The 22,527-nt window shown below is 36.7% G+C and overlaps 1 protein-coding gene and 1 pseudogene across 1 annotated transcript in view; both read left to right on the top strand.

Annotated features, from left to right (window-relative positions):
- The first annotated feature begins 122 nt into the window (after positions 1-122).
- LOC131697471 (nucleoporin Nup37-like) lies at positions 123-20,689 on the top strand (annotated as a pseudogene).
- Positions 20,690-20,797: 108 nt separating this feature from the next.
- Positions 20,798-22,527, top strand: part of washc3 (WASH complex subunit 3) — a 3,664-nt gene continuing 1,934 nt past the window's right edge. Inside the window, exons 1-4 of the mRNA XM_058986509.1 lie at positions 20,798-20,991; positions 21,149-21,247; positions 21,576-21,641; positions 21,910-22,079. Of these exons, the coding sequence (XP_058842492.1) occupies positions 20,941-20,991; positions 21,149-21,247; positions 21,576-21,641; positions 21,910-22,079 (386 nt within the window). The 5' untranslated portion in view covers positions 20,798-20,940. The remainder of the gene's footprint in view (positions 20,992-21,148; positions 21,248-21,575; positions 21,642-21,909; positions 22,080-22,527) is intronic.

Genomic DNA, 22,527 nt, shown 5'->3' with positions numbered 1-22,527 from the left:
TTTTCCATGTTTTATTTAATTTTTTTCAGTGAAAATTAGTTGCATCCTAATATATCTACTTTATATACTGTGTGTCATAAATGTTTTTTTCCATAGACTAACAGTTTGGGGAGGTGAAGAGGATGAAACAAGACGCAGTGCGAAGTGCCAGTTACACAGTGGAGTGTGAGGATTATGTCCATGTGGTAGAGTTCAGTACCTTTCAAAGTGGTGCTGCAGGTGCCCTCCTTGCCTATGGCGGAAACCAGTATGTTGTGGTGGGAACATGTAGATTCCAGGTTTGTACTGTACTGCGTTTGTGTCTTCATCAGTGTTCAATAGAAATAAACACCTCAAACAAGGCCTGATTTAAACCAAAGTTATGGTAACGGCATAGCTATGGAACAGCCATAAACTTTGATTTATGTTTGTACCATTTAAAAAAAATGTATTCACTTTAGTTGCTTGTTCCCATTGCTGGTATTATTTCAGGCATTAACTCACAATGCTTCCCCCACCCCTTTCTTTCACGAAAATAAGGGACAACTTCGACCCCATCTCCCTCCAGAGCTACCGTCCTGTCTCACTCCTACCCTTCCTCTCCAAAACCCTTGAGCGGGCTAGTGGCGGAGTGTCCCGCCCCTCTATATTTGTGCACTGTTTTTGTATTATTGTTTGCGGCGCGGATAAAAGCGCTGCGTCTTTTGTTATTGTTTTTGTATTTTTAAAAACTTCGTGAGGATGCGGGGCTGAACAGCTACTGATTATTTAACTAGCTGACAGTCATGCATCCTTACTAAACTCATGCAGACTGTGGCCGCGGGGTAATAAGATAATTAACAGCTAGTTAACCCCTCGGCCAGAGTATAAGAACCTGCAGCTGTCTGTGCTGCGAGGAGAGTGTACAGAGAAGAGTATGGGGAGCGGAGAGAGCGAGGAGAGAGAAACTTCATTGAAAAACAACTGCTAAGTATCATGCTGGTGCTAAAACCAGCACGCTTATTTGTTTGGTCAACGTGCCCTTTTGTTTTGTGTTGTTTGTTTAAATCTTTTGTTTTGTTTTATTATTTAATAAATACGCTGAGCGCAGTAGCGTTCAGCTTCACCCGCCCATCCATTGCTTTGTTTCTGGTACTTCCTGGTCCGTGACGTCACCACACACACCACTCAACAGCTGCTCGACCACAGGGCTGTACACCGCCAGCTCTCTGCTTTCCTGTCCAACCACTCTCTGCTCGACCCTCTCCAATCTGGCTTCCGCTCTGCTCACTCCACTGAAACCGCCCTCCTGTCTGTCACCAACTCACTAAACTCTGCCCGAGCTGCCTCTCTCTCCTCTGTCCTAATTCTCCTCGACCTCTCTGCTGGCTTTGACACTGTCGATCACTCTATTCTACTATCCTCTCTCACTGACCTGGGAATCTCTGGCACTGCTCTGGCCTGGTTCTCCTCCTACCTCTCCAACCGCACTTTCCAGGTAACCTGGCGTGGAGCAACCTCCATACATCGCCCTCTCTCAACAGAAGTCCCCCAAGGGTCAGTCTTGGGTCCTCTCCTGTTCTCTCTCTACACCCGCTCCCTGGGCCCCCTCGTCGCATCCTATGGTTTCTCATACCATTTCTATGCTGATGATGCTCAGATTTTCCTCTCCTTCCCCACCTCTGACTCCACCATCCCCTCCTGTATCTTTACCTGTCTGTCTGCTATCTCCTCCTGGATGCACTCGCATCACCTCAAACTCAACCTCTCTAAATCTGACCTCCTGTTCTTTCCCTCCTCCTCCTCCCCCTCCTCCTCCTCCCCCTCCTCTGATCTCTCTATCTCCATTCCTCTGTAATCTACCACACTCTCTCCCTCCTCCTCAGCTAAGAACCTCGGAGTCACCCTGGACCCCTGCCTCTCTTATTCCCAGCACATCTCCACTCTGGCACGAACTTGCCGATTCTTCCTGAGCAACATACGAAGAATCTGACCCTTCCTCACCAACTACGCCACCCAGCTCCTGGTCCAGGCCCTGGTACTCTCCCGCCTAGACTACTGCAACTCCCTCCTGGCTGGCCTCCCTGCGTCCGCCACCCGTCCGCTCCAGCTCATCCAAAACTCCACTGCTCGCCTGGTGTTCTCTCTGCCTCGCTTCTCCCATGCAACTCCACTGCTCCACTCACTCCACTGACTCCCGATCACCGCTCGCATCCAGTTCAAGACTCTTGTACTAGCCTACAGATGCCTTGACCAGACTGCACCCAGCTACCTCCAGACCCTCATCTCTCCCTACACCCCCACTCGACCTCTCCGCTCCTCCTGCACTAGAAGACTGGCTCTACCTCCTCTACGCTCCCCTGCTTCCACAGCCCGCTCCTTCTCCACCCTCGCCCCGCAGTGGTGGAATGACCTTCCTACAGATGTCAGGACTGCCCAGTCCCTGACCACCTTCCGGCGCTTCCTCAAGACTCACCTCTTCAGACAGCACCTGTAGAACTCCTCTTTTTTCCCTCTGGACACTTATCACTCTCCCTTAAATGTGCTTTACTTGCTCTTATCTGCCCCCTATTTTACTGCATTTAATCCTGTACTTTAGAGTGCTGTAATCTGTCAAGTGTTATTTAATCTGTAGTATTTTGTATTTAATTATATCCTGATGTAACTATCACTGACAATGTTATCTGCTCCGTTATTGCATCGTATTTTGTCATACTTGTATTTGCTAGAACCAAAGTCATTGTATTTATCTTGCTCTTAATTGTATTATTACTTGTACTGTGATTCTTGAAATGTATTTTTGTTAGTCACCCTGGATAAGGGCGTCTGCTAAGAAATAAATAATAATAATAATAATAATAATAATAATAATAATAATAATAATAATAATAATAATAATAATAATAATACAAAAACAAATTTATTTTTTTGCCTCTGGAATTACACCATGTAGGAGGAGGACACAGAAGTGGATGGCATTGAATACACAACTCTGCGTGTGTTCCACCATGGAGTTTGTGTGGATGCTATTGCTTGGAGCCCAGAGTCAAGATTAGATGCTCTTCCTAAACAGATAAGGTAAAGATATTGATAGACTTTTTAATTCTTATTAGAGATTATCCTTATTTTATTAAGAATAATCTTAATAAAAAAAGCTCTTGTTTTTTCATGTTTTGTACAGCATCTGCTGATAGAAGCTGAGGATTTTAACATCTGATCTTCAGGACAGACATGAGGTCAGGTAACCAGAGTAGATAATAATATTAATAATACAACTCTGAACTTAAACGTGATTACCCTTGGAAACATTTTAAAACGTTAAATTGAGATTTAATATGGAAAACTTGCATTCTCTAACTAAACATACCTGTCTAAAACAGGTGGACTGTCAGCAAGGCCACCAGAATGTTAACAAAAAACAGAATGTTGGTTTTCATGAAAGAAAATGACAATTATTGAAATGGAAAATCACTGAGCCTACCCAGATCCATGATACGTTGTTGATCTCTTCAAACCAAGTTTAGTACATTTCTTTTAATTGAGTGAAGGGATGGAAAATATTAAGTTGGGTTTGCTTGCCAGATTCTAAATGCCTGAAAAAATATAATCTTTTGTTTTTAATTTCTAGCAGTGCCCGATGTTTCACGCTTCAGTTCCAAGACCTCCATAGCTTGCCCAGTGTTTCATGGTTGTTGTGACAGGTCCTTTCGATTGAGATTTGAGTGGTTCAATGAATTGACTCTGGGGACTTCAGTAGCAGGAAACAATCTGTTCAGTTGGCCTGCTGCCTTTCTGGATTAAAGGAATACTTTATACCAGTGGATTTCAACCATTCTTTTTAAACTACCCCTTATACTTCTAAAAAAAATGCAGAAATATTGTGCTTCACTGATTTAGTATTCAGTTATACAACGCTGAAAACTGCAGTTTATGAGCAGCACAGAGCACTCTCCATAGGCAGAATTGCCAGACGTCTGGTTCACCTCCCCTAACATCAGAGTGGAAATCCACTTGATTCAAATCATACATGCGTACAAGTGGATGCTAATTTTGGAACTACTATACCAACCTTTGAGCTGCTAATCAAAAATGAAGTATTTATGCACAGTGGTTTAGATACCATGTATAATACTGTTTCTCAGTCATTCTGTGTGCCCCCCTATGGCCCTTAGAAGTACCCCCCTTCAAAGCTGATTGTGATTGGTGTTTTGTATTTTTGTGGGCTTTCTTAGTTTTAATGGTAGGTCTTGATTAGGGGAACCTCATTGTGGCAGGATTTATTTGCAATTTTCTGCGAGAAATTAGATTTTTTGTTTATTTTTAAGTAATGGGGGGTCACTCTGATTATATCAACGACTTGGTCTTTGATCCAAGGGAGGGTCAACAGATTGCTTCAGTTAGTGATGACCATACTTGCAGGTATGTACAAAAAAATATTATTTTATTATTTATTTCTTAGCAGACACCCTTATCCAGGGCGACTTACAATTGTTACAAGATATCACATTATACATTATTTCACATACAATTACCCATTTATACAGTTGGTTTTTTACTGGAGCAATCTAGGTAATGTACCTTGCTCAAGGGTACAACAGCAGTGTCCCCCACTGGGGATTGAACCCACAACCCTCCAGTCAAGAGTCCAGAGCCCTAACCACTACTCCACACTGCTGCCCTAAAAAAAATAATTTCCAAGTGTAGAAGCTTTATTCATATATTCATCACAGTGTTATCCGACAATAACATGGTACCTGAAAAAACAACTTGAAACTTGGTGGAAAGTCCAATACAACCTAGGTCCACAGTTTTAATAATTGTAGTCAGAAATAGGAGACGTCTGTTAGTGACAACCAACGCTAGTTTATTTCTTTTAAAGTAATTGTAGCTAGCAAAATAACAATAAAAGTTAGCCATTTTGCATTTCCATTAGTTACATAGGTCTGAAACATGTAGTTTTAAAAGAAACACATGTAATAGCACACATGTATATTCATTTTAAAAGATGATAGTGGATACTAATGAATGAATGTGCATGGCTGAGACATTGGATTTGGCATTGACCTGCTTAGTGTGAGGAATGTTCTCTGGTGTCCCTTGATTGTTCTTTAATGCTGCAGATCAAGTCTACCCAACAATGCTGCACTGATAGAAGTGTCTTCTTTCAAGATGATAATGCAACATCCACTGTGCCAGAATTGTGCATGAATGGTTTGAGATGCATGACAGAGACGTCAGAAATCTTCCATGGCCACCAGTCTGATTTCGCATGTTTGGCATGAACTGGAAAAACGCTTTCATCATCATGATCCTCTATCCACCTGTCTGTACCAATTGCATGACATTTTATTGACTGTATGGATTAACATCCCTTGAGGCATCCCTTCTAGACTCTTGTGGAGTCTATTGTCCTAATAAAGTGAGCAGGCAGTGTATGTTGTGTATACAGAGAGTTTAACATAACACAGTATTGTATGGCTAATTTTCTGCGAGTACCAATAGAAAGGTTTCTAATTCCATATTTCTTGTTTGGAATGTATATCCCATTCAGAAAAAGGTACTTTAAAGAACTGCAAGAAACACAAGTACATGCGTCTTTGATTTTAAAAGGATCTGGAGGTTATATTGCACTTAAGGCAGGGTGGGAAAACAGGCAGATTTGGGCTTTGAATGTTTTCTGTTCTTTATTAATGGTGCAGAAACCACTGACACAGCTCTTCGAATATGAAATTTAAAACTAAGCATAACACCTACAAACGATACATGTTGGATTTGCACAAGTGCGCTAGAAGTTAGTTTTTCTAAGTAATTGGTTAAATGTGGTCATCCAATTTACCTTTTCATCTTACTCAGAGTTTTTTTCCTACAGGCTTACTAGCACACCAGTTAAATGCTGCTTTGTAGTTAAGCAGAGTGGAAAAACAGCATACACTGTAGCTGTTTGTAAGTGGGAGTCCATTTATATTTTCTGGTTGCATTTGGTTTCTGTATTGAGACTACCTGATAGCATTAGCAGGCATTAAAAACCTATAACAATACTGGAACAGCTGACGTCTAGCTTGGCTGTTCATTTTTGTATAGATCAGCTTTCTATAATGGTTTACTTAAAACAAAACTAATGATTTTTGTGCATTGCTGTTGTAGGCAAGTAGCCCAGCATCAATGAAAAGCTCTTCTGTAATGTTTTCTTACACTTTTCACCTGCTAGGAATAGAAATGTACTATTGTGCAGCCTAGCCCTGCAGTTTTATTGGTGCTGTAGAGTTCGGGCAAGTGGATTAAAGCAGAATAGTTGTGTGTGTGTGTGTGTTTTTCTTTTTAATATGTTAGATGAAAGCACTGTGGCTTATTGGTTTGCTTTTATAGATGAAGCTTCATATTGGCAGTATGTAAATAGGAAAATATAACTCATTACTGCCATTTCCAGATAACAAACGTCAGTAAACTGCATTTGCACATGGACACACAATTCCCTTTAGTGGATGGGCTCATTAAGAACAGCTGGTAAGATGACAGCAACTTAAAAGTACATAGGGCTAAATCCAGTAAATCTTACCTAATATGAATGACATTCACTTGTAATTCTCACATTTGCCTGTGTAAAAGATGCAAACAATATGCTAAACGTGTATTTGATTTTGTTATTAGTACTAATTAACCAAATTCACTGATCACATCTTCCAGGTATTTCAATGGTGCACTTCTGCCACATTGCTCTACTGTCAGAGGCCACAAGAAAATGTGCTCTAGATCTGTTCTAAGATGACTTGCGGCAATATGGAAAGTTGCATTAAATTACATGGAAGGAACAGTCAGTGCATTTAGTTCATCAGTAACAAAATATATATACCATTAAAAAACCAAACACGTTTACCATCGCATGTTTGTCTTTTGTATAGGAAAATGTGAGAGCTACGAAATGATGGTAATACATAATAGTTAAGATGGAATTATCTGAATTCAGAATGTTGGAGGTGGCAGTACCGTAACTGCTGCATTAGGTTACACAGTGTGTGTGTGTGTTTTTTTTTTTTTCCTGTTTGGGATGAGTGTTACCCCACAGGTAACTGGGGCAGCACAAGCTGCCGGAGAAAAGCCATGTGCCAATCTGCTGCTTCCTAGTTAAAAACATGTTTTCATAGATTAAGTATTTTTTCAGTTTTATCTTAACACAGGGATACTGTTTTTTTTTTTTTTTTTTTTTTTTTTTACATCTGAATCAGCTCAGATGAAGAGTGCCAAAGCCTAGATGGATTTGAAAAACTACTGCAGGAAATGTTTGTGTTGAAATCAAGCTAGGGGTGATGCCAAAGAAAATGCACAAATTAAAATCTCCATGAAGATTTGCAATTCCGGAAAACAAGTCAGAACTTTTAAGACTGTTCAAGTTTAAAAGACAATGCTCTATGTCGTGTCCAGGAACAAGTAGTTTTGCCGAAAATGTGGCCACATGGATGACAGAGGAGATGCAAACAGTTCCATATACCAGCTATTTTATGGAAATTTGTTTAGTTAAATGTAATGGCTTTGTGTTTTTCTGCTGATCCAAACTGTATTCTGATTTTTCTCACAAACTTAACTTTTTTGTTGACTTTAGAGGTGGTAATCAACCACAGGTTCCACCCTAAAATCCCAGTTGCGAACTTTGAGTCAGCGATATTTTAATTGAAAGCTAACCATGTGAATATTTAAAGGTTTCCTAATGTGTCTTCATTGGGATTGTTTGCTTTGAAGTTTGGACAGTGTGTCTATAAAATCCTTCAACATTTTAATTCACATCGGCAAAGAATATGTTTGCACTTATTTTTGAGGGGATCCATGTTGTCATTTCCTGCTATTTATCGACGCAAACATGTCTCCAATGTGGGAATTCAGATTCGTTTCTGCATTTACTTTTCTCTCAAAGTTTTAAAAAATATATTTACATGGATCACAGCTGCTAATGATGCCCACTGATACAGTGAACCTTTCCACCAAATACTTTCTGTTGACCTCATGGGACATTGTGGGATGGGGGAGCGAAAGAAAAAATGATTACGAGCACAGGGCAGCTGGATGAAAGGTCATAGATATTGGTACATTTAGTTACAGTTCATTCTGCATACAGTAGACTGTCCTCTGAGTGTCAAACATTGAGATACAGGACATAGGTGCCCATGTATCAGCAAAGTTCTTCTTTCACTGCACAGCAAAGTATTGCCTTTTAAATCCAGCATGGGTTAACTCATATTGCCAAATATTGCTGCCAGGATTATTTGCTTTACATGTGGTAATTTGGTTTTCAACTATGTTTTTAAGGTGTAGCTGTGGAGGAGTCCATAACAAATATTTGGGGAATACAGCACAATTTGTCAAAATTGGGTTACCTGATTATTTTTTTTTTTATTATTCATAACCAATCTGTCATCTTGGTTATCTTTGTAGAGGATTTGAATTGGCAGATTATGTTACTGTTGTGCTATTTATTTTCTTTTCTTTTTATTTTGGACAGCTTTATGGGAGGTGGTGCGGATCACTTACCAGATTATGTCAGCTTGAGTACAGGTTATTTAAGGTCAGGTTCATTTGGGTTCTTTCAAACAGGATGCACTGTATGCTACTGAAAAACCTCATAGCAGCTGATCTAGTTATGAGATGGGGCCGGCAATGGGAAAGTGATTTGAAGTCCTCTCTTTCACATTTGGTAAACCAAGGCTGAACCCTGCATTTATTCCAAATGAACTGTTGCCCACTTTATAAAACCACTAGACACTGTAGCTCAATTGGCTTAGTACAGTATATTCAAGAGGGCCTGGACTGAATTTGTGTGGAAATGTCATTTCTCTGTCTGGTCAGTTAAGGCTGTTGGTAAAGTAGTACAGTGTAGTCCTGTTTTTGCTGCACCTGGTCTGTACAGTAGATTGTTGCTGTCAGTGCTGAGAAGTGCCTTTTTTTTTGTTGGTCCTAAGCTCTATAGATAGCAATTGTCTCAAATGTTTTGTCCAGCCAACCTACATTGTTGTTTGTCTTATGTTTTTGCATGCTGCTTTAAATGTTTAGTTTAGGGGAAGACTGCTTCCAGCTGTAGAAACATGAATGTGAATACAGTATTCTCTTCAGATTTGTATCAATATCCGGATTTATATTATTATTTATTTCTTAGCAGACGCCCTTATCCAGGGCGACTTACAATCGCAAGCTAAAATACAAATACATGTGTTACAATATAAGTCATACAATAAGAGCAAGAAATACCATAATTCTCAAGTGTGACAAACCACAATTCAATAATACAGCAGATAATAGTGAAAGTTACATCAGGATATGATTAAATAGTGATAGTTACATCAGGATATGATTAAGTACAAAATACTACAGATTAAACACTTGGCAGATTACAATATTCTAATATAAGGTACAGGATTAAATGCAGTAAAATAGGGGGCAGATAAGAGCAAAATAAAGCATATTTAAATGAAGGGTGATAGTGTCCCAGGATACAACAGAGGAGTTCTACAGGTGCTGTTTGAAGAGGTGAGTCTTAAGGAGGCGCCGGAATGTGGTCAGGGACTGGGCAGTCCTGACATCTGTAGGAAAATAAAATAAATGACCTACGATTGTCTAAGACTTAGTTGACTCTACAGTTTGTATGTTCAAAATTGCATGAGGATGAGCAATAAAAACGAAATAGCTCTGCACTTGCTTTTAACAATAGTTTCCAGATTAGTTCAGTGATGAACACTGGCAATTCAACACTTCTTAAAACTGGGCATTCAGCATTGATTCTCACATTTTGTCTGATTTGTTTTTAAAGCAGGTTTGACATGAAAACCTAAAAGCCAACTTGACATTTGCATAAGCTTTCAAAGGAAACCATTTCAGGGCACAATTAGAACAAATCTTCTGCATTAGCTAATCAATTAGCATTTCAAATAAAACACTTGTACTATTTATTAACTTAGAGGGCAGCGTGTTTTTCCTAGAAAAAACAGTGTTATGGTTTTGGCATGGAATGGTGAAATTGTCAACTACATATACCAACTCTTACAGTAAGTCCTCCTTAATTTGTGCAATACCGTTCATCTAGGACATGTGTAAGGCCAGTGATTTTCCATTTTAGTGGGTTTTTTTTTCTTGAAAAACAGCAATTTGTTTTATGTTTCCATTTTATAAATGTATGAATTCCAAACGTGATCAAGAAGCTGACCTTGCTGACTGTCTATCTGATTTACAAATTAAAGTTTTAGCTGGGGGATAATTTTAATATTTTAAATATTTCCTATTTGTCTCAGAGTCTTGGCTATTTAAAGCTTCTCTGAACGAAGTATGTACTGCACTAAAATTGGGATTTCGCAAAGCCACATATCCATTTCCCTATCGGTTCTATGCCCAGAAAGGAGCATTGTCATTCAGAAGGCATAGAAACAGATTCATTATCAGAAAGCAAATTTGTCTTTTTTCATCTGTTGAAAATGACTTAATAAAGAAATGTGGTTTAAAGCAGACTATTGAAAGTACTTTTTGATGAGCTGTGTTCCCCTTATTTTTCTTCTCTGAATAGTGTCTTACAAACTATGTTCTATTGTTTAATTAGTAGTCTAAACATTACTGCTCCTTAAATTTGAAGTAGCATTTTCCACATGGTATATCTCTAGAGTAGTCCCAGTCCCTGGCTTGTAAACAATTTTAATTTAAAGGCTACAAAGGCATAGTTTCCTTTCAGGGTTGCCATCTTAATCCAGTAATGTTCAATTTTATTTCTTTGGGAAATTGTCTAGAAAAAAAAAATGAGATATGTGTAGGAATAATTAACTCCAAATGCTTCACAGCAAATATTGCCCTTTGTTCTTTCACTTGTCAGCAGTACTATTCAAGTAACAAGCTGACACAAACTTAATTGCACAGCTGTGTGTTTTACTGAAGAATGAGTTATTGTTAGTAAAGTAAGCTAGTTTTGCTGTATTCCCAAAATAACATGTAAATGTCTGCAATTCAAATTAAAAGCATGAAATACCTTGTAGACTAATTTGCCTAATATACAGTAACTATGCACAAGACATTTTATTTTATTACGTTTCTGGCAGGGGCGGTTCTGCCATAAGGCTTGGGGGGGCTTAAGCCACCCAACTTTTTTTTAAACCCATCGCACGGATTGTATAGGCTGAATCGTATAATCAACTTGTTTTTGCCTAATCCGCTGCACACAGCTTTATTGTTTGTTATAATTACTAGCTAGCAAGACAGAGACCAGTATTTTTTCTCTCTCTCTCTGGTAATGTGTAACAATTGTAAATGTTCTAACGTTATCACTAGTAACCAGAGAATGTGAGCGTAGCTGTGACAAGCTGTGACAGCAGTGGTGTGCAAACTTTATATATGCCACCCCCTTCGCATACATTTTGGAGACTGTGTGGTCCAGTGGTTAAAGAAAAGGGCTTGTAACCAGGAGGTCCCCGGTTCAAATCCCACCTCAGCCACTGACTCATTGTGTGACCCTGAGCAAGTCACTTAACCTCCTTGTGCTCCTTCTTTCGGGTGAGACGTAATTGTAAGTGACTCTGCAGCTGATGCATAGTTCACACACCCTAGTCTCTGTAAATTGCCTTGGATAAAGGTGTCTAAATAAACAAATAAAATAAACAAAATTCTGCTCACCGCTCATAATATCCTCCACTCTGCTTTCTTCAATTCTTCAATAAATAAACTAGCCATTTTTCCCCTACTGTGTTGCTGATTGCAGATGAAAACATGTAATGTATTTTTAGAAAGCAATACTATTTAATCTTCCTTATTATAATCACATAGCTTGAGCTAATTAAAAAAAAAAATCCCCAGCTATGATCAGCAAAGAAAAAAGCTGACATAAAGTGCTCAGAGAACAAAATGTATGCGAAGGGGGTGGCATATATAAAGTTTGCACACCACTGCTGTAGTGTATGAACTATCCTTAAGAGTGCTCAAAATATAAACTGTGAAAACTTTTTCCAGTATGGATACTGTTCATTGAATTATCCTAGGGTAGTGTAACTCTTTAGTGCTGAAAGATTACTGACATTGCACCTGAAGTTTTTGGCAGTATTAGTGGACATTTACTGCATGCATGTTCTGCAAACGGATTATTAGAATGGATGTGATGTATAACAGTTTTACCCAAAGTTTATGAGTATGTTTTATTGTTCTGTAGAGCCGACACACAATTGTTTTTAAATGAAGTTTTATCACTCAACACTCTAGAAATCAGGAAATCAGGCATCAGGGGGCTATATATATATAGTTTATATATATATAAACTCCCAACACATAATTCAGTTCTAACTGTAAAGTTAAACAAAAGTGAAAAATCTTATACATTTTAAACACAAGATATGTGTTTTGTTCTTTGTTTAATTTTGGTTTAATAAGGTAATATAAGGATTTAACATGTAAAACAAATGCTGTCTTTTTATTTCTTGTGTGTACCTTGTGTGGATAAGTTAGCATGTGTTCATTTAAAGTTATTTCTCATATAAAATACTCACAAGAACCCAGCACAATATAAGAGAGCATCTACATTAGCAATGTATGTATTTATATTATAGCTCAGTCATGATAATGACTTCAGAGATAACAATCGGTACAAAAGTAAACATGGCATTGCTCTGGGTTGTCAGAACTTATTAACCCCACAGGCTAAGCTCCCCCTGGAAATTATTTCTGGAGCCACCCCTGACAATGAGTGGAGTTTTATCAATTGCTTTATAAATTACTAAGGGCTATGAACTGGCTACAACAATTTTATGATTAAATTAGCGGAAATAACGTTTTCTGTGTTCTTAAAGCTGCCAGATAACTTTCCTAACTCTTGAGAGTAGTAAACTTATACAAGGAATAATTATACATGGAAAATTAGAGTTGAATTCTATATTTTTAGAATTCTCAAGTGCGTGCATCATTTAAAATGACTATCTTTTTATTTATTTATTTATTTATTTATTTATTTATTTTTAATTCAAGCACTGAAAAGGTCGACCAGTTTTGAAATTTCCACACTAGATGCCACAGAATCGTAGACCAAGAAAACAAAAACACACACACACAAAAACAAACTTCAAAGCCTATGGACTTTGTGAAAACATACCTACAATAGGTAAGAAAGATTTAGACTAGAGACTTGCATGCAATTGGCATTGGGGTGTGTTGGGGGGGTGGGGGGTGGGGGGTGGGTGGAGAGTGTGTGGGGGTGGGGTGGATTGATATTCATTTAGCCAGCTTTTTGTATGCTTTATAAAAAAGTCATGTAATCCATGTATTACATTAAAAAAAAAGAAAAAAAGAAAAATGGGGCTTAAGTTTAGGGTGAGATGTAATTGTAAGTGACTCTGCAACTGATGCATAGTTCACACACCCTAGTCTCTGTAAGTCGCCTTGGATAAAGGCGTCTGCTAACTAAACTAATAAACTAATAATAATAATAATAATAATAATAATAATAATAATTGCATATCAGGTTTCTTGTGAATCACTTGATGCAATTTCTCTAACCTTGCACGTTTCTGCCATTCATTTAATTGAGATTGCAAAAAGAAAGACCAAAGCCCTAATAGATATAATCAGAGGGCATACATAATGTACTACATATCTAGTCCACTTGAAATCTCCTTCTACATGTGCCCCCTGTAGTCATCACTTTATTTCAATTAATTGTTTTAGAGTTCCTTGTACTGCCCCTTTTATAGTTTTATAAGATCATTTTTAAAAAAGTTTTGAAATTGTCACATAAATAATGAGCATCTGATAATTTAATAAAAACTCGTCCTTGATTGTGCTTTGTAGTATAGTTTAAGCTGTTTATAATACACACGATATGTTGCCAGATGATCACCTTGCTCTAACTTCTAGGAGGCTCTCTTCTTTGCAAAAATGAATGTGCCTTTCACAAAACAGATAAAATGATATTGTTTTCAGTGGAAATGGTACCAGCACCTGTGTTTTAAACTTAAATCAGAATATAACTTTTTTTATTTAAAAAGTTATACATCTCTGTAAATGAGAACTATACTTGGTTGCATGGGTGACTTAGCTGCAAAAGCACTTCCAAGCTTTCTCAGTTAGTATTCTCCTTGTGGTTTGTTCCATGCTGTGTGTTCTTCAATCAAACAACTGAGATTTTCTTGGACCTAGATAAAGCCAGTGCCGCATTTGTCACTTAAAAGAATCTTCCTCGGTTCCAAGGCATGGCTTCATAGAAAATTGACGTTTTTTTATTTTCATTTTTTATTGTTGTCTCAAATATTATCAGAAGGTTCACTTGAAATCAAAAGAAATATTTTCCAGTTGTCACAAGCACTTTACTTTTTGCTTCTGTTCCAGAATGAATTTGGCACAATTGGGTAATCTTGGTGACCCATCTAAAAATAGCAAGCACATAAACAATCAAAAGCATCCGACCAATGAAGTCTTTCCTACAGTTTGTCAAGTTCTTTCATTGGTTCATCAACTGTTTGTGAATGTCCACTATGTCATGGCAATCTTGAAATACTGACATACACACACACACACACGCACACACACACATATATATATATATATATATATATATATATATATATATATATATATATATATATATATATATATGATGTCAAGTGTAATCTCTCTGTCATTGACTGTCTGTTATTCTGTGATAATGTGAATACGTTGTGTAGGACTTACTTTACCCCAGTGAATTAACTACAAAACAAAGGCTGCCAAATAGCAGTTCAAGTTAAACCTTGTTTTGTTTATTCCCGAAATAAATAGTACATAAAGTTGACACCGCATTTTATTTATTTGTTACTTTTTTTTTTCATTCCTTGCCATTGCCGTTTCTTCACAGTAAACAGTGGCCATAGACACGTTTTCATAAAGTAATAACATGAGGTTTACTTGTGCCTTTTTGTAGCTGAACAAGCAAATGAAAAATGAAATTTAACTTTAAACACTTCAAGTAAAACAAACATGTTTAAGCGAGGCATTTCAGAATGACGTGCTTGCCTTTTTTCTGTCCCATGAGATTCTGACTTGCTCTGAAGCAGAACGCGTTTTTGATGGCCTTCCATAGAGATCACTATGTGTGCACACGCACAGTCTATTCATCTATCTATTATTAGAGGCTCAAGAGCTGCTGTGTTGATCCCATTTTTTATATGTTAAATCTCCCATATCACACAGAGCTCTTTTTCATTTGCGGAACGTCCAGTGAGGTGGTAAATAAGTGCAAGGTATTTTTGTCATTTCTAACAAATACGAACATCTGATTTTTTTTTTTATCCGAATACAAAAAAATATTTGTTTGAATATTCCTATATTTGTCCCAGCACGAGTATCAACTGTCTCCCTCTCCATTTGGAAGATCTCTACACTTGATTTATACTTCAGCTGTTGCTTATGTAAAATATATTGTGAAAAAACAGGTGGTGCTGTGGTATTATTTTATTGTATCCTTAAATGAACTATTAAAGTAGGAATCTTTGGTATAATAAATTATACTGTATACTGTAAACTGTTTTCTATCTTCACAAAATCGTTGGACCAGACAGGTATTGTATGGGTAATAGATAACCTTCACTGGCATGTAATCTTTCCTAATAAACAGAATAACAGGGTGGGCTTTTCAATTCAGGCCTGATTGTTTCTCTTACCAATAAGCATAGTGATCCAAATACACACCCTGTTGGTCAGTTAGCCACATTACATGGCCACTTAAGTTTACGCTTTTGATGGCTAGTCAATTCAGTGAATGGTTACTTTAATATATATAATGTATTTTAATTGTATTGTTAAAAGACCTAATTTCACGTGGATTAAAGCAACTGTATGGTGGTCTGTTTGTGTCTCATGGGTATGTCTTTCTTTTATTATTGTCCTTAGGATATGAGATTTAGATGGAATTCAGAAAATACCGTTTCTACTCTCCTGGACTGAGTGTCTGCTGGTATCCAAAAGATGCTTTTAAGGTTGACAAATAATGTGTCAAAATAAAATGTCCTTTAGAATAAGCACCTTGGTTAGGCAGATATTGTTTATGTCATTGCAGTGCATTCCTCATAGCATTCGAGTAAAAAAGCACTTAAGTAAAAAAAAAAAAAAACTAAAAACTGTTTAACTTGGTACATATAAGATGGCGGACGCAAGCTTGATAAATCATACGCGATTTGTAAAATATGCCGAACAGAAATGAAGTATACTGGGAATACAAGCAGTCTTTCCAGCCACTTGAGAAGATGATGTCAGTGTAGATTACAGTGCTGTCACTGGAACAGAACAGAAAAATGAGACACAACCCCCAGCTACATAGGATTATCTCATTGCCTTTTTCAACAAAAACTTGGTCAAAATCCTGCATGGGCTAAAGCAATTACATCGTCCATTGCCAAGGTCATATGCAATTTTCAATACACAGCACAATGTTCATATTGTGTAAAGTAATGTGTTTTAAGGGAGGAATATCCCACACAATTGTATTTGTTTATTTTCACATATAGCAGGAGGGTACCTTATCAATGTTTCCTGTATAAGTATTACTATAACAAACTTAATTCTGGTGAAAAAAGGCAATCTTTGTTTTTATTTCCCTTGTGGTCAACATTGAAAGATTTATTATTTTGGTACATTTTAGGGTGTAACACACTTTAGTGAAGAATAAGCAATGTTAAGTCCTTGTGCTCAATTGTAACTGGGCAGATCTTTTCATGAAGACCATAAACCAGTGGATATATTTCAGCATCTGATCTCGCATTTTAATGGTATGCACTTTACATTACAGTCAGCACTCACATATCCGACCCTATAAAATTTTGACTTCAGTGACGGTTAAACACATGTGACGCATATCTGATTATTTCATTTTGGCCCGTTCCAACCCTTGTCCGTTTTTCAGGGAACACAAAAAAAGATACAATATCAAAAATACATATCTGAAAGGACTGTGATTCAAAATAAGCAGGCTTCCATTTAGATGTACTGTATTGGTTTTGTTGATACAGTACTATATTTTCAACAGAAGTATTTTAATTCAGAACAATATGATTCTGAAAATATCACTTGCCAAAAGAGAGGACACGTGGTCTGTAATACAGTACATACTTTTAAATCCGGTACGTATTGTAGCATTATGTAAAATTCCCCATTAACGACCCAACAGCAAAATGAAATCAAAATGTTACCCATGCACAAAACTGCGTACAACGTAAAAGGTAATGCAATTTAGCAAAAGATTAAAAAAAAACCTGTTTAATTAAAACGGTATCCAAAATCAGTCAGCCCTAATGTCACAGTTCACTTGCAAATGAAAATGCACAAAAACAACTAAAGATCACAGATTTAAAAAAATACATCACAGTATCTAAAACTGTTTAATGATACTGTTTAATGGTTTTTCAGAATAGTTGAGTGTTTGCAGAAATGTTGAAATCTACAGCAACATCTTTCTTTTTTCTTTTGTACAATGGGGCATTATCTACAGCTTTCAACACCTCCACTTTTGTTTGCAAAGATAATGTAAGTTGTTTTGCACTGGTCACTCTTTGCAGACCTTCATGCAAGTGGCATTTATGCATGAGCACTGACAACTCAAACGAAGTCTATGGTAACTCAAAATGCATCATAAGATCAGTAGTCCCACAACAGCACTAAAATACAGTACCTAGGCACAAATCTGGGTGCAAGTTAATACATTTCCCAATATCCTTTACACTCAGCTGTTCAACAGGAAGGCATATGACAGACAATCTTTATGTTACTAACTCCAATCAGTGTTTGTCAAATACTTAACAGGCTCCTAGATGAGTAGCTGTATATTTAAAAATTAAAACCTTTCCAAGCTCACACTGTTAATGGGAAATTCAAATAAATCTTAATTTCAGAAACAGTTGAACTGTGGAAAAGAAAATGCTAAATTTATTGTTCTGCTTAGCACTTACTTCTGGGCGCAAAGCAACTTTCCCTTCAACATTGTGGAATCAGCAGTTCCCAAATTATGATTGATGGAGGCAAATGCTGGGTCAAAGTGAAAACATGAAAGAATATTTCCTGTCTGGCCCCTTAGCATGGCAGAAACGTGAAAATATATTTTGGAAAGAAATCAAGCAAAACTGTTCTATAACCTAAAGCCGTTATTATTGAAAGAGGTGCTAATTTATAAAGAATAGAAGATTTAGAACTATAGTTAAGCGTCAGCCAACAGTACAACAGACTAATTTCGCACTTGCCCTACAGAGCCTCCTCCATTGGAAGAAAGTTATCTGATTGAGCCATGGGATGCTTCCATGCCTTTCCAATCTGTGGCTCTTTTGGACTAATGGATGATTTGTGTAATATTTTTTTTGTTCTGATCACAGAGGACTGAGCTGAAAGAGCTGAAAACCACTGCACACATTTATTGTAGATTTGAATCCAGGCCCCTTTTTTGTTGCTAGCAACTTTACCAATATGTTTCTAGTGTCACGTCCAAGGTCTTGTGAGCCTGCTGGCCGGAAAGAAATGTCCCCTAAAAAAATATTTTTTATTATTTAAAACTGAGATATTCTAATCTTAAAATGAAAAGCCAAACATAAAGCACTGTAAATGTGCATGTTAAAATTCTTCTTTAAACATCACCATGAAGGGAAGGTTATGTGTACCATAAAATCAGTCTATATGAAAGTAGCACCTATAGGTCGTGCCATACCCTTCTGGGTTTGCCATTTTGCAAATATATATTTGTATTAAATGTCCATCTATTTTATATCTTTCTTCATTCTAAGTTGTAGTTTAAGAAACAAAGGCAATACTCAACTTTAATTCCTGCAAGGCCATAGAAAAGCCCTCAGAAATAGGTTAATGTATCGAAAGCTTAACTTCTGCATCACTTTCATTGAAATGTCTGTTTCTTCTCTGTAGCTAATGGTAGCAGAAAATAATGGAATGGTGCGGTTCTATGATCAGATTACCCAGCAGGCTATCCTCTAATTGGACTGTGGACAGGCGCCTCTCATGTCAGCAGACTGGTGCTTTGCAAACACGATAAAAGTTGGAGCAGTTGCTGGAAATGACTGGATTATTTGGGACATCACTCGTTCCAGGTATGTCTACCAGTATGTTAGCTATATGCACTGGGTTTAAATCCAGATTTGAATGGGATATGTTTTTAAGGATTTTCTATAAAAACAAAATATAACATTTGTTCTTTGTTTCTGCAGCTACCCTCAAGAAAAGAGATCTGCTCACGTGGATCGTACCAGATTGTTCAAGTAAATGGATTTTAATATTTTCAATGGTCTTCATTTCTAAGTCTCTTCTGATGTGCCAGTATGAGGATGGGTCTCAAAATAATATAGAATTACAGTAAGGTTGAAGCAGGAGCACCGATTATTCTATACACGTCAGTCAAAATGTTTGTAAATCATCTTTAGAATAAAAGAACTAAGAACATGTTAACTTTGCCTTTTATCTACTGTGTAACGCATCTTCCAGAATAGTCCCCTTTGAAGTCCATTGTGTGGCCAACCGACTGCTTTGTGTTAACCACACATGGCATGGGTGTTTTCGTATGGCACAGATAAGCACATTTTTGTACAGTACATATTTTATGTTTCTGTATATATCCTTTTTTGTTTTTCAGGTGGTCCAAAGCAAATGAAAATATTTTTGCTACCACTGGATGCCCAGGGGAGATCAACAGTCGGCTGCTGGTACATCACTTGGGCCACCCTCAGGTAACAAGTACCTTTATGGGTTATTATTTGTTACCTAATTTCTGATCTGAATCCTATTTTGCCTTTCTTAGTCCTGTGACATGACTTGTATTGCACTTTACGTTGCACTGTTATTTTATTATATATTATTAAATTCTGTTCTTTTATTTTCCTCAACAAAATAGGGTTGTCTTGTTTATCGGTAGCCTTCTTAATACAAGAGATTTCTTCAAATAGTTTAGTGCTAGATATGATAAATAAAAATACATTTCAAAATGACACATTGGAAGCCTATATAGTGAATGGATGTGCATGACGTGAAACATTTATGGAACTGTTTTCTTATCAACGATCACTTTAAATGTCTTTGAGTTATGCTGTGAACAGCCCCTTGCATTTTCTTAGAGCGAAAGCACCCACTGTGTTAAATTACATTGTAGAACACATATTTGATTAATTTAGTGCCACCTAGTGGATTAATAATAATAATAATAATAATAATAATAATAATAATAATAATAATACATAAATAAATAAACACAAAATAATGCCCATAAGCGAGGTGTAGAAAAAACAGGAGCACGGATATTTATTTTAAGAAAATCCTCTGCTGATTTCAAAATAACAGGAATAGGCTTTCTGTTTCTGTGCCCAGCCTACTCATTTTATTTGTTTTAATCATAGAGCTCCACAAACGCCATTAAGCAGTTTCCCAAAAGAGCAAAACGAGCAATTTCTGTTCACATATTCACACAATGCTGGTGGTATGGCAATGTAGCCCAAATAATGTAGTTTCCCTTGGGGGGTTTGTACGGCGAAAACCTGCTTTTCTTTCACACAAAGTACACGATATTTATCGTTTTATTATTATTATTATTATTATTATTATTATTATTATTATTATTATTATTATTATTATTATTATTATTATATGCAGCAAGCCAATGAAATACTGAAACAATATTGTGGTAAGCGCCAACTAAGAAAACTACAATACCCAGAAAGCACCGTTCTATAATTTTACAGTTTTACCGCTGTTTCCTTTTCAGTATATTTTTTAACATTACTCAAGCATATATATATATATATATATATATATATATATATATATATATATATATATATATATATATATATATATTTATTAAGGCCCTAACGCTTCCAGAGCATTGCCCTCGGCATCAAATCACGTGAAAAATCACGTGAAGAACATTTCACAGGATAGCAAGTATTTCCGTAGTCAGAATTCATACTTCGGTTTTGCAGGTCTTAAATTTCTAAATTTCATTTTGTTATTCACATACAAGCAGACATGGACGAAGATGGGTTACCAATTGTAGGATCTGGAGTAGATCTGACAAAGGTTTGTACATTTCAGATTTAAAGTAAAAATGGAGAGATAGTTGCTAGTTAAATGACACCTATCGGTACTGCAGTGTTAATGTTATGCTAGTTTCAGTTTGTATTTGTTGTTTGAATTATGCATTTAACTTTTTTTTTTTTTTTTTTTTAAATACTAGGTTCCTGCCATACAACAGAAGAGAATTGTAGCATTCCTAAATCAGTTCATTGTTCATACCGTGCGGTTTCTAAATCGGTTTTCAACCGTTTGTGAAGAGGTGTGTATAACATACTTTAATGTAATAAGCTGTTTTTATTATATACGTGATTTTTGGGGGTTAACCGTATCAAATGAATGTTGTTTATCTGTTGTGCCTTTCTGTAGCTGAGGGAGGGAGGATTCAGCCTAAAAAGCCCTGGTTAAACTGGTGTTTGAAAGAATAGCCGCAAATGGATACATGTATAATGCTTTTGTGTTTTGTAGATGTATTGACACCGTGATGTAAATCGGACAATACAGTAATATCAAAAAAGATAATGCACGTCTTGTCAATTTTTAAAAAAAATGTAGGCCTACATTTATTATTTTGTACTCTTTGTTTCCAAAAACTAGCAAGTATATCCCTCCGCATCCAGCAAATTGAAACCACTCTGAACATTTTGGAAGCCAAGGTTGGTCCTGCTAGCTCAAATGATGCATTAAACTGTAATAAAACGGGTTAATTAGAAATTCAAATAATCGAACAATACCTATCTAAAATTTCAAAAATAATTCTAATGATTTTAGTCTAAATAAAGCTTTTGTTTAGAAAAATGCATAACATATTAAATAACATTTAACAGCGATGCATAAAACGGTATATACCTTGGATTTGAGGTTTGGTTCGTTAATATTTCATATATGTATGTATAAATGATATACTTTGTTTTAAACTTTTAGTTATCATCTATCCCTGGTCTGGAAGATGTAAAGGTTGAGGGTTCAAGTCAGCGACAGACTGCTGTAACAAACGGTTCAGTGTCTGATATTATCCAACCAGAGACGCCAGCAGCAGCCCCTACAGCTCAGGTAAAAAAAAAAAAAAAAAAATGTGTGTGTGATATATTGTAGAATTGTACAATTTAGTAACTGCACTTGCCATACAGTGACTGAGTTACGGAGGTCACAAGTTTTGTTTGTATTTTATGCATGGCTTTTTTTAATGGACCAGATACACATTCTGGTGTTTGCCTCTATCATATTTAAACTGTGACTGCATCCTTTTCAAACAGGAGGAAACAGTGTATATGAACACCTGAGAAGTCACGACACTGCTTTGTGTATTTAAAAATAAGTCAAATAAGTCATACATTTATACATTTAGTAATGCGAACTGGAGAAATATAAAACACTCCTATCCCCCCCCCCCCCCCCCTTAAATTTATTATTTGATAACAAAAAGAGGTTCTGCATAAGCTTTGTTACTGATTCAAGTGGAAAAATGTGACACAAAAGGAAGCATAATTTGAAACTGAAAATATTCCTGCTTAATAATTTGAAAGTATTATTGTATAAGAC

Source organism: Acipenser ruthenus, chromosome 14, assembly GCF_902713425.1.
Source record: "Acipenser ruthenus chromosome 14, fAciRut3.2 maternal haplotype, whole genome shotgun sequence".
Taxonomy (NCBI): Eukaryota; Metazoa; Chordata; class Actinopteri; order Acipenseriformes; family Acipenseridae; genus Acipenser; species Acipenser ruthenus.
This window is presented reverse-complemented; position numbering and strand designations above follow the sequence as displayed.